Source organism: Salmo salar, chromosome 07 (genome assembly GCF_965601325.2).
Source record: "Salmo salar chromosome 07, fSalSal1, whole genome shotgun sequence".
Taxonomy (NCBI): domain Eukaryota; kingdom Metazoa; phylum Chordata; class Actinopteri; order Salmoniformes; family Salmonidae; genus Salmo; species Salmo salar.
Genome location: NC_138297.1, coordinates 61,756,573 through 61,769,563, shown reverse-complemented (window position 1 = coordinate 61,769,563; position 12,991 = coordinate 61,756,573). Strand labels below are relative to the sequence as shown.

Genomic DNA, 12,991 nt, shown 5'->3' with positions numbered 1-12,991 from the left:
AAGACTTATCTCTTCAGTAGGTCCTATGATTAAGTATAGTCTGGCCCAGGAGTGTGAAGGTGAACGGAAAGGCTGGAGCAACGAACCGCCCTTGCTGTCTCTGCCTTGCCGGTTCCCCTCTTTCCACTGGGATTCTCTGCCTCTAACCCTTTTACAGGGGCTGAGTCACTGGCTTACTGGTGTTCTTCCATGCCGTCCATGGGAGGGGTGCGTCACTTGAGTGGGTTGAGTCACTGACGTGGTCTTCCTGTCTGGGTTGGCGCCACCCCTTGGGTTGTGCCATGGCGGAGATCGTTGTGGGCTATACTCGGCCTTGTCTTAGGACGGTAAGTTGGTGGTTGGAGACATCCCTCTAGTGGTGTGGGGGCTGTGCTTTGGCAAAGTGGGTGGGGTTATATCCTGCCTGTTTGGCCCTGTCCGGGGTATCATCGGATGGGGCCACAGTGTCTTCTGATCCCTCCTGTCTCAGCCTCCAGTATTTATGCTGCAGTAGTTTGTGTCGGGGGGCTAGGGTCAGTCTGTTACATCTGGAGTATTTCTCTTGTCTTATCCGGTGTCCTGTGTGAATTTAAATATGCTCTCTCTAATTCTCTCTTTCTCTCTTTCTGTCTTTCTCTCGGAGGACCTGAGCCCTAGGACCATGCCTCAGGACTACCTGGTATGATGACTCCTTGCTGTCCCCAGTCCACCTGGCCGTGCTGCTGCTCCAGTTTCAACTGTTCTGCCTGCGGCTATGGAACCCTGACCTGTTCACCGGACGTGCTTGTTGCACCCTCAACAACTACTATGATTATTATTATTTGACCATGCTGGTCATTTATGAACATTTTAACATCTTGACCTTGTTCTGTTATAATATCCACCCTGCACAGCCAGAAGAGGACTGGCCACCCCTCATAGCCTGGTTCCTCTCTAGGTTTCTTCCTAGGTTTTTGGCCTTTCTAGGGAGTTTTTCCTAGGGAGTTTTTCCTAGCCACCATGCTTCTTTCACATGCATTGCTTGCTGTTTGGGGTTTTAGGCTGGGTTTCTGTACAGCACTTTGAGATATCAGCTGATGTACGAAAGGCTATATAAATAAATTTGATTTGATTTGATTTTGATTTGATTTGATTTAAGCTTAAACCAAGTAGGCCCATCTTAAACAACAACATATGAGAAATATATATTTTTAAAAACTTTCTTCAGCCTCTCACTTTGTAATTTTACATTATTATCAAAGGTATGCTATAGGATAATGTGTAGCCTATAGATGTATATGAATTGACAAACCATAGTAGTGATTTTCAGACTTTATAGTTGTTCATCTGGAGTTACACTGCTCACAATTCATGTAAATACTTTCTTAAAATAGATCAACATAACAATTTTTTGTTAATACATTATCTTATTACACCCTTTAATTGGTATTTGGTATTTTATTAGGATCCCCATTAGCTGTTGAGAAAGCAGCAGCTACTCTTCTTGGGGTCCACGCAAAACATGACATAATACAGAACATCAATAAACAAGAACAGCTCAAGGAGAGAACTACATAAATATAAAAACAGCACACGTGGCCTACATATCAACACACACACACAAACTATCTAGGTCAAAAAGGGGAGAGGCGTTGTGCTGTGAGGTGTTGCTTTATCTGTTTTTTAAACCAGGTTTGCTGTTCATTTGAGCAATATGAGATGGAAGCGAGTTCCATGTAATGATGGTTCTATATAATACTGTACGCTTTCTTGAATTTGTTCTGGATTTGGGGACCGTGAAAAGACCCCTGGTGGCATGTCAGGTGGGGTGTGTTTGTCAGAGCTGTGTGTAAGTGGACTATGCAAACAATTTTGAATTTTCAACACATTAATGTTTCTTGATGCAGTTACTCTCATCAACTATTAGCAAAGAGAGACTGGCATCCATAGTATTTATATTATCCCTTTGATTACAATGAAGAGCAAGACGTGCTGTTCTGGGACAACTACAGCTTAACTGGGTCTTTCTTTGCAGCACTTGACCACATGGCTGGACAATAAGAAAAATAAGACTAAACTTAAGCCTGCACTCTCTTTTTGGAGTGTGGTACAAAAAAATATATTTACTATGGACAGACCACTCTCGAACCAATGAATCTATATGTTTTAACGATGAGAGTTTACAATCTAAGGTAACAATAAGTAATTTAGTCTCTTTAACTTGTTCAACAGCCACATCATTCATTACCAGATTCAGCTGAGGTGAGGTCTAGAACTTAGAGAATGATTTGTACCAAATATTATGCTCTTAGATTCAGAGACCAGTTCATTACTGGTCAACCATTCCAAAACAGACTGCAACTCCTTGTTCAGGGTTTCAGTGACTTCATTAGCTGTGGTTGCTGACACTTACAGTGAGGGGAAAAAAGTATTCGATCCCCTGCTGATTTTGGACATTGCCCACTGACAAAGAAATAACCAGTCTATAATTTTAATGGTAGGTTTATTTGAACAGTGAGAGACAGAATAACAACAAAACAATCCAGAAAAACGCATGTCAAAAATTGTTATAAATTGATTTGCATTTTAATGAGGGAAATAAGTATTTGACCCCCTCTCAATCAGAAAGATTTCTGGCTCCCAGGTGTCTTTTATACAGGTAACCAGCTGAGATTAGGAGCACACTCTTAAAGGAAGAGCTCCTAATCTCAGTTTGTTACCTGTATAAAAGACACCTGTCCACAGAAGCAATCAATCAATCAGATTCCAAACTCTCCACCATGGCCAAGACCAAAGAGCTCTCCAAGGATGTCAGGAACAAGATTGTAGACCTACACAAGGCTGGAATGGGCTACAAGACCATCGCCAAGCAGCTTGGTGAGAAGGTGACAACAGTTGGAGTGATTATTCGCAAATGGAAGACACACAAAAGAACTGTCAATCTCCCTCGGCCTGGGGCTCCATGCAAGATCTCACCTCGTGGAGTTGCAATGATCATGAGAACGGTGAGGAATCAGCCCAGAACTACACGGGAGGATCTTGTCAATGATCTCAAGGCAGCTGGAACCATAGTCCCCAAGAAAACAATTGGTAACACACTACGCCGTGAAGGACTGAAATCCTGCAGCGCCCGCAAGGTCCCCCTGCTCAAGAAAGCACATATACATGCCCGTCTGAAGTTTGCCAATGAACATCTGAATGATTCAGAGGACAACTGGGTGAAAGTGTTGTGGTCAGATGAGACCAAAATGGAGCTCTTTGGCATCAACTCAACTCGCCGTGTTTGGAGGAGGAGGAATGCTGCCTAACCCCAAGAACACCATCCCCACCGTCAAACATGGAGGTGGAAACATTATGCTTTCGGGGTGTTTTTCTGCTAAGGGGACAGGACAACTTCACCGCATCAAAGGGACGATGGACGGGTCCATGTACCGTCAAATCTTGGGTGAGAACCTCCTTTCCTCAGCCAGGGCATTGAAAATGGGTCGTGGATGGGTATTCCAGCATGACAATGACCCAAAACACACGGCCAAGGCAAAAAAGGAGTGGCTCAAGAAGAAGCACATTAAGGTCCTGGAGTGGCCTAGCCAGTCTCCAGACCTTAATCCCATAGAAAATCTGTGGAGGGAGCTGGTTTGAGTTGCCAAACGTCAACCTCGAAACCTTAATGACTTGGAGTAGATCTGCAAAGAGGAGTGGGACAAAATCCCTCCTGAGATGTGTGCAAACCTGGTGGCCAACTACAAGAAACGTCTGACCTCTGTGATTGCCAACAAGGGTTTTGCCACCAAGTACTAAGTCATGTTTTGCAAAGATGTCAAATACTTATTTCCCTCATTAAAATGCTAATCATTTCAAAACATTTTTGACATGCGTTTTTCTGGATTTTTATGTTGTTATTCTGTCTCTCACTGTTCAAATAAACCTACAATTAAAATTAAAGACTGATAATTTCTTTGTCAGTGGGCAAACGTACAAAATCAGCAGGGGATCAAATACTTTTTTCCCTCACTGTATATGGTTGCATCATTAGCATACATGGACACATAGGCTTTGTGTTAATGCCAGTGGCAGGTCATTGGTAAAAACAGAAAAGAGTAGAGGGCCTAGAAGGATGCCCTGCGGTACACCACATCCTGCATGTTTGACATTAGAGAGGCTTCCATTAAAGAGTCTGAGTTCTATTAGATAGATAGCTCTGAATTCACGATATGGCAGGTTGACAAGCCATAAAAGATAAGTTCTCAACAACAGGTTATGGTCAATAATATCAAATGCTGTTCTGAAAACTAGCAGTACAGCTCCCACAATCTTCTTACTATCAATTTCTTTCAACCAATCATCAGTAAGTTGTGTAAGTGAAGTACTGTGCCCCTGCCCAGTCATGTGAAATCCATAGATTAGGGCCTAATGAATTTATTTAAATTGACTGATTTCCTTATATGAACTGTAACTGAGTAAAATCGTTGAAATTGTTGCATGTTACGTTCATATTTTTGTTCAGTATAGCATTGTATGCCTTATTATTAACCAATATGGCATGTTCATGACAGTGTATCTGATTAGGTGAAACAATAAACAAACAATCTCTTTACAAAAATACATATATATTTTTTGTTAGATTATGCTTGAATTTCATACCACCATGACTTCATTTGAGGTTACCGTAAGCTTGGACCTCAATCAGCATGTCATACCACAGTTCATATTCACCTTTCTCTTCATACTGTATTCACAACATTCTGAATTGTAATACATAGCATGACATTTTAACTAATGTGCATCTAAAATAATAAAGAAAAATGTTGATTAGAGAAGGAGAGATTTCCTACCCAAGTACTATATTATGTTATACTACCGTAAGCTAAATGGTAAAGATATCATAATTCACATCAGTGGAGGTAGTCACAGATTGTGTTCCTCGTGGAGAGGAAATAGCCACAGCTATGCTTAATTATTCGTCATCTTCTAAATCAAGTATTTTTTTTAATTCAATTACTCTCTGCAGCAATTCAGCAAGGAATGTGAATTCGTATGTTTGGAGCTCTGCCAATTCCCTTGTCATATTTTGCTGGTTAATCATTCTCTCTGCCTCCTGATACATTTTCTCAGTGAAGTGCTTTCCTCCATTTCCTGCCACCATGTCATCAATCTTCTTGATCAGCTCAACAACTTGACTTCTATTCCCATTTCTGTTGTTGAAAACATGGAATCTGTTGCCACATCGTTGAATCACTTCTTGAAGCTTTGGATGACCGGTGCGTACATACGTTTGTATTGTTTGACCCTGAAGTTCATCCCCACGAGTAAACAGTACAATCATGTGATTGGAGGCCTCTGGTCCAAAGATTTCCTCCAGGGCCTCAATCGAATTCTGCTCCTCTTTGGTGAATCTTCCTACCTCAATCACCAGCAGGAAGACGTGAGGACCAGGGCTTGAAACCTGAATACACTTCACTATCTCGTTTTTGATATCTGCAGCTTTTTTGCCTGTATCTAAAATCCCTGGTGTATCCACCACATGAATCCACCTATCACCCTCTTGAACTTGATGCTTTTCACAAGTCCCAGTCACAGAGTTAGCGCTGGGATGAGATTTGAATATGTTTTTGCCCAAAATGGTGTTTCCAACAGCACTTTTCCCCACTCCAGTTTTCCCAATCATCACAATTCTCAGGCCAGGACCTGAAAAGAAAGAATTAATGCTTAGTGACCTATTCAGTGAAAACAAATCTCCTGCTAAACATCCTTCTTCTTGTGCTGGAAGAAATTGGATTCATACACTCAACAATATTTCCTGTGTGACACTAAAGAAACAACTGATAAAAAGCTACAGTATAGTTAGCTTTCTTTTTTACAATTTTTTTTTTGTTGTAAATTTTATGACTTTTCTCATCAATACCTCTTCAACGGTACGTGCAGGAAGTATATAAATGACATATTCTGAATCAGCTGACGATAGCGAACAAGTTGCACTGCTTGCTTTTGCAATTCTGTGTCGTATTTTCTTTTTGGATGTGAAATATAGCTGAAGTGTTGCTCTCCTCTCCTCTTTTGCTCTCCAAACGTGCAGAGAGCAGGTGGGTCACCAGGTGCCCGTGGTTCCTGGCAGTGGGGCTATAGAGGTCTGAGTGGGAGTAAGTTGTACTCTCATAGCCCAGGGAGAGGGCAGGTAGGCAGGTAGGCAGGCAGTGCAGCCAGGGAGTGTGGGTCTAGAGGCCTGGAGGTCTATGGGGGAGAGGTCACCAGGTCAGTGGGGGCATGCCTGGAGGTCAGGTAGGCCCCAGAGAGAAGGCCCATGTGAGTAGGTGTATGAGTGACACTGTACTTCATGTAGAGATTGTCAGTTCTGTTCCCCCTTTTTTTGGCCTACTGGGCCTATGGTGTGTGGAGGGCTGGCTGAGGCATGGAGCTGGGGCTTGGTGAGTGACAGTCTCCTTCTGGGGGCAGAGCAGGGTCCCTGGGGTGGCCCCAGCCCTCCCTGGCCCTTTCTCTGGGGCAGGGAGTTGGTTGGATGGAGTCCCCTGGCGGCTGTACATGGGTCGCCCCGTGCAGGCCCTAGCCCCCCCTGGCCCTCTCTCCCCAACTCTGGGGCTCTGGAGCTCTCTCATTCAATTCAATGAAGCGGGATAAAAGGCAGGAGTGCCTATGACCCTTTTTAGATATCTGATGGGAAAAAGGAAACCGCACACTGCTCTTGATAGTATCACTGATCTTTAATAAACTTACGTATCGGCCTCACGGTCTTCGTTAGAGCTTTTGTGAAATTCTTAAATTAGCACCCTTATGTAGACCTAGCCCCACCCACATCCGTTCCACGCATGGAAAGGGGTTGGAGGCAAAGGAAAAACAAATAAGTGCTACCAAATATAACAATATGCATTTCATAAATTTTCGAATACAGTGTGTAAATAAGACGTATTAAACGCGTCTGTAAAACCACAATGAGGATATAGACCCACCGAGCAAGTTTTCATAAATCATTGGGTACAGCGTAAGAAAAAACGTCAGAGTAATCTGAAATAGGGGCATAATTCAGGGTTCAAATTCACAACATAACATACATAGGCATTTCATCATTAAGTCCTTTAGGAAATAATGTCTGGAGGGTGAAAATTCAAAAATATTATCTTTTGCTCAGAGTATTATTAATATCACCTCCCCTGTCTGATATCTTGACTTTCTCTATGCCACAAAATCTAAAGGTGGAAATGTCATGTTTTAGGTCATTAAAATGTACTGCGACTGGATAATCCCTGTCGTTTCTCCTGATTGAATTTTTATGTTCACTGATTCTCTGTTTGAGAGGACGAGAGGTTTTACCTACATAGCAAAGCCCACATTGACATTTAATAATGTAGATAACATGGGTGGTGGAGCACGTAATAATGTAATTTATTTGGAACCGTTTTCCTGTATGTGGGTGGCAGAAATATTCTCACTTCATATTGTCGCACTGTGCGCATCCTCTGCATTTATAGCTACCATTTGGAAGAGGGCGTAAAAGAACCTGTCTGATTTTCTTTTGTGGCTGGCTGTTGGCATTGACCAATTTATCGCGTAAATTGCAACCTCTCCTATATACAATAAGTGGCGGATTTTTAAATTCATTCGGCAAAACTGGGTCCGCCACAGTGTTTCTTGACCGCATCTCCCACTTTTCGCGAGTTCAAAGTATATGTGGTTGTGAAAGTCAACATTACAGTGTTCTTTAGCTTTAGCGGGTCTTTTTTGTAGCAGTTCATCTCGTGTTTTCCCAATACCAAATTGAGAGCTTCATCCACACATTGTGGCGAATAGTCTCTTCTTAGAAACCTAATGCGCATCTCCGCTGCTTTTCTAGATAATCCTCTGTGGCGTGGCATATACCGCGCAGTCTGAAAAACTGGCTTCTCCTCTTTAGATATCCAAATGGTTACCCACTGCAGTTTACAGCTTTTTTTCTTTCATAAAAGTCATGTGTTGGAAGTAATTTACGTTAAGGAAGTATATTTTATTAAAAGTCCATTTGAATTAATTGAAAACCGCTAAAGTAAAAAAATACTAAAGTAATATCCGTACATACAAGTCTCTGCACAGTTGAGGTCACAACTGTACACTTTTTTTTATCCCCTCAAAGTTTCAAATATATAGTTGTAATTATATGCCTACAAAGCTTTTTGATTAAACACCTATTTATTGCCCAGAACTGTACAATCGCTGCGTCACTACGGGTTGTGTTGTGTTAGATATTTCTTTTGAGACGGAAAAAACAGAGGTACAGTTGGAAAACATCAGTGCAAGAATAGTAATTTTTTTCTGGAGTAAGACAGGAGGAAAACAGGATTTTACTGGTGTTTGCTCTACTGTGAAATGTGTGTAGCAGAAGGAAAATGTTGCTCGATATGGTTTAAATATATTCTGGAATACTGTTTGGTAATGTTCTTAGACTCAATTGTGTGTCCCTTGCAATGGTATCACATTACTAATGCAACACATCCTACAGAAAGATCTAAGACTGTTCTTGTTGTTTTAACTAGGTTATGGAGGAAAATTAAGCATCGTTCTGTTTGGAAAGAAAGGAGCTCCAAAGAGTTCAATAGGAAATCTAATCCTACAGAAAACCGATAGAGATGGCTTTACCCATGATACGGAACTAAGTGAGCTGAGAGAGAATGAATTATATGCTGCAATCAACACCCCAGACATGTTTGGAGAAGCCAATAATCCAGACCAGCAAATTATCGACTGTATGGCACTTTCATACCCCGGCCCTCATATATCCCTGCTTGTGATTCAAGATGGGCATGATACACCAGAGGAGGTTAAACAGCAAGTTGTTCACCTACAAGATACCTTTGGAGAAAAGATTACAGAAAACATGATAGTTATATTACCATGCGGTGTTGAAATCTTTCCGCAGGCAAGTTATAGCAATCAAAACATGAAATATCCCCTGAAAATCTTTAACAGTTCTAATGATCTGCACAAAAAGTTACAAATGGACCGTAAATTCTTCAACTACACCTACGAAAAATACAGTGAAGGTGTTGTACTAAAAAGAAAGGAAACACTGTCGAAAAAGAGAAAGGCCCAAAAGATGTAAGACTAAAATAAATTAATTACATTTTATATTTTCTAATATTGTCAAAGTCACTAAAAGCTATTATATATTTGTTATGGCTTATTTCCCCTCATTAAAATGCAAATCATTTTATAACATTTTTGACATGCGTTTTTCTGGATTTTTTTGTTGTTATTCTGTCTCTCTGTTCAAATAAACCTACTATTAAACTTATAGACTGATCATTTCTTTAAGTGGGGAAACGTACAAAATCAGCAGGGGATCAAATACTTTTTCCCCCCCACTGTAGATCCACGGTAACGACTAATCTTCAGAGTCACAGTTCTGGCACACATAAATTGCCTGGCCTGAGGTGCAAGCATCATGGGCCCATTTGTTGCATCTCACACACTTCACCCAAGTCTCCTTTGGAAGGCTGTTTGAAAATGGCTCCACACAGACGAGGCAGAAGCACTCTTCATCTGATGATGACTCTTCTACGATTTTGATTTTTTTGAACTGCCTTGTTCTTTGCAGATCCAGATTTTGACTCCCCTGCTTTCTTTGGGAAACAGCCTTTTGCTAAATTGTGCCTTATTCTTTTCCATTTCTAGTGCCTGCTTCACTGTTGTGTCAGTTAGAATTGCTGTTTTTCTGGGGGCAGCTTTTGGATATGGCCGGATGTCCTCTGGAGTTGGTAGTCCACTGTCAGCACTGGCATTGCTGGGCAAGGGTGTGCTGGTGCTAGCATAAGAACTGGGCAGGTCTGTGTCTAAGCTCATGCTAGGCAGGGCTGGAATGTTGCTGGGGCCTGGCAGGTTGGTGCTGCGGCCTGGCAGGGCTGGAATAGTGCTGGGGCCTGGCAGGTTTGTGCTGGGGCCTGGCAGGGCTGGAATAGTGCTGGGGCCTGGCAGGTTTGTGCTGGGGCCTGGCAGGGCTGGGATGTTGCTGGGGCCTGGCAGGGCAGGGTTGGTGCTGGGACCTGGTAGGGTTGGGTTCTGAATGGGGCGATCTGTAATGTAGGATGGCGCAAACTTGGTTTCCAGAAATACATCCCTGTTGTAAGGTTGTACCCCAGCCAGCCTGAATGTTCAAGGGGGTTGCAGCCAGAGGATAGGCGATTGCCACAATCCCAGGAATGTCATAAATTGACATTGTCTTCCCGGGATTGTTCCTCATCCAGGCATCCCATTCGGTGTTGATGTGCCTCTAGCGGCCTGTAGACAGACCTGTCTAAGGGTTGAAGCCGATGAGAGCAATGGGGTGGGAAAGACAGCATAAGTATGCCATTTTCTTTGGAATAATTGAGTCCATCAATGGACAGATGAGACTTGTGGTTTTGTCCAAAAGGAATAAACAGGGCTTCTCCTTTGAGCACTTTGTATGCTCGACGAAATGTTTCAGGAAGTCAACAAAGTACACATCTTTCATCCACCCAGAGGGATTTGCCCCTCCTTTGCTGCTGGGTGGCCCATTGATCAGGAAATTATTGTGGAAGTTGACACGGGGGAATATAAAATATGGAGGTATACTATTCCCTGTGGCTGAGACAGCACAGGCCAGTGTGACGTGGGTTCCCCTTTCAGCGGAGGTCAGTGACCCTACTTGTTTGAATCCACATCCACATCACCCCAGTTTCATCTACGTTCCATATGCCTCCTGGTCCAAATTGATATCTCTGTAGCACTTTTGCTACATTATCGAAGAAAAGCTTAACATTTTCTCTGTTGAAGCTACTTGCCCTGGCAAGGCTAGTTGCCTCTGGCTTTCTCAGCGACAGCGTTGGGTGACGCTTAAAGAAGCCTGTAAACCACTCCGAGCTGGCCTTTTCTTTTTCTGCCCACATTGGCGCGAACTTCAGCTGGTGTGCCACAGCAAACTGGTAGGCAAGTCTTCTGACCTCACTTGGCGACAGACCAAGATAAATGTCAGCTGACCTAGTAATATACTGAACAAGCTGCATCTCCAAATCAGGTGAAAAAACATGCCTTGGTTTTGTATAGCCAATCACTGTTGTTGGCATGGCTGTCTGACTTTCAACTTCTTCTCTGGTAACCTTTTGACAATACCGAGTCAGAATATGGTAATTGATGTCAAAATCCTTCACTGTACTCCTGGTTGATTTGTTCTGCAACTTCACCTGCCTCACTGCCTTTAACATTATGCCAGGTGGTGTGCTGCCATTCGCTGTCTTTCTTTCCTTCCCCTCTTTCCTTCAAAAACACATTTCCTCATTGCAATTACATATTCATTACAGGCTTATTACGCCCACCTCCCTGTCTACTATCCTTGTTGCCACAATGCAATTCATAACACCACACTAAATTCATGACACTGTATGAAGTAGTGGGTGGATATACTGTCTCATACAGTAGGCATGTAGTGTGTTAGTAGACACACACACGCCAGAGCCTGTCTTGTGTAGTCCAGGGATGTGTCTGCTGCTATAAACTATACATATATAATAATCCATTTACAGTAGCATTTAATTCATATTATCAGAGCTGATTACACAATGTTTTTTGAGCATGTTCTCTGTGTTTATGTATACTGGGGCAAGTTGTTACATGTGAAGGCTTGCCCCAAGGTCATTGAGACAACTTTCCCCAAACTGATATGTGTGCTAATGTTGGCTAAATCTCAAGGTTAGCCTGGGCCGCCCCCAGGTGGTGAGAGTAGGTAGCAACACATCCGCCACGCTGATCCTCAACACTGGAGCCCCTCAAGGGTGCGTGCTCAGTCCCCTCCTGTACTCCCTGTTCACCCACGACTGCGTGGCAAGGCACGACTCCAACACCATCATTAAGTTTGCCAACGACACAACAGTGGTAGGCCTGATCACCGACAACAACGAGACAGCCTATAGGGAGGAGGTCAGAGACCTGGCCGGGTGGTGCCAGAATAACAACCTATCCCTCAATGTAATCAAGACAAAGGAGATGATTGTGGACTACAGGAAAAGGAGGACCGAGCACACCCCCATTCTCATTGACGGGGCTGTAGTGGAGCAGGTTGAGAGCTTCAAGTTCCTTGGTGTCCACATCACCAACAAACTAGAATGGTCAAAACACACCAAGACAGTCGTGAAGAGGGCACGACAAAGCCTATTCCCCCTCAGGAGACTGAAAAGATTTGGCATGGGTCCTCAGATCCTCAAAAGGTTCTACAGCTGCAACATCGAGAGCATGCTGACTGGTTGCATCACTGCCTGGTTTGGCAACTGCTCGGCCTCCGACCACAAGGCACTACAGAGGGTAGTGCGTACAGCTCAGTACATCACTGGGGCTAAGCTGCCTGCCATCCAGGACCTCTACACCAGGCGGTGTCAGAGAAAGGCCAAAAAAATTGTCAAAGACCGCAGCCACCCTAGTCATAGACTGTTCTCTCTGCTACCGCATGGCAAGCGGTACCGTAGCACCAAGTCTAGGACCAAAAGGCTTCTCAACAGCTTTTACCCCCAAGCCATAAGACTCCTGAACAGGTAATCAAATGGTTACCCAGACTACTCTGTTTATCATATGCATAGTCACTTATCTATACATTCATGTACATATTACCTCAATTAGCCCGACAAACCAGTGCCCCCGCACATTGGCTACCCTGACTATCTGCACTGTGTCCAGCCACCCACCACCCGCCAACCCCTCTTTCACACCACTGCTGCTCTCTGTTTATCATATATGCATAGTCACTTTAACCATACCTACATGTATATATTACCTCAATTAGCCCGATTTGTATATAGCCTCACTACTCTATATAGCCTCGCTACTGTTATTTTTCAGTCTTTTTACTGTTGTTTTTTATTTCTTTACTTATCTATTGTTCACCTAATACCTATTTTTTACTTAAATTGCACTGTTGGTTAGGGCCTGTAAGTAAGCATTTCACTGTAAGGTCTACACCTGTTGTATTCGGCGCACGTGACAAGTAAACTTTGATTTGAGTTGACATAGGACTGCAGCTAAAGTATCAAAAGACAGGTTATTG

The 12,991-nt window shown here is 43.1% G+C and overlaps 1 protein-coding gene across 1 annotated transcript; it reads right to left on the bottom strand.

Moving 5' to 3' along the window:
• Window positions 1–4,912: 4,912 nt before the first annotated feature.
• LOC106609710 (GTPase IMAP family member 9-like) lies at window positions 4,913–10,847 on the bottom strand. The gene is made up of 3 exons (XM_045722521.2): window positions 10,739–10,847; window positions 9,717–10,013; window positions 4,913–5,718 (listed from the first exon to the last, which is right to left on the bottom strand). The coding sequence occupies exons 1-3, from the start codon at window positions 10,845–10,847 to the stop codon at window positions 4,913–4,915; spliced, it is 1,212 nt and encodes a 403-aa protein (XP_045578477.2).
• Window positions 10,848–12,991: the final 2,144 nt, after the last annotated feature.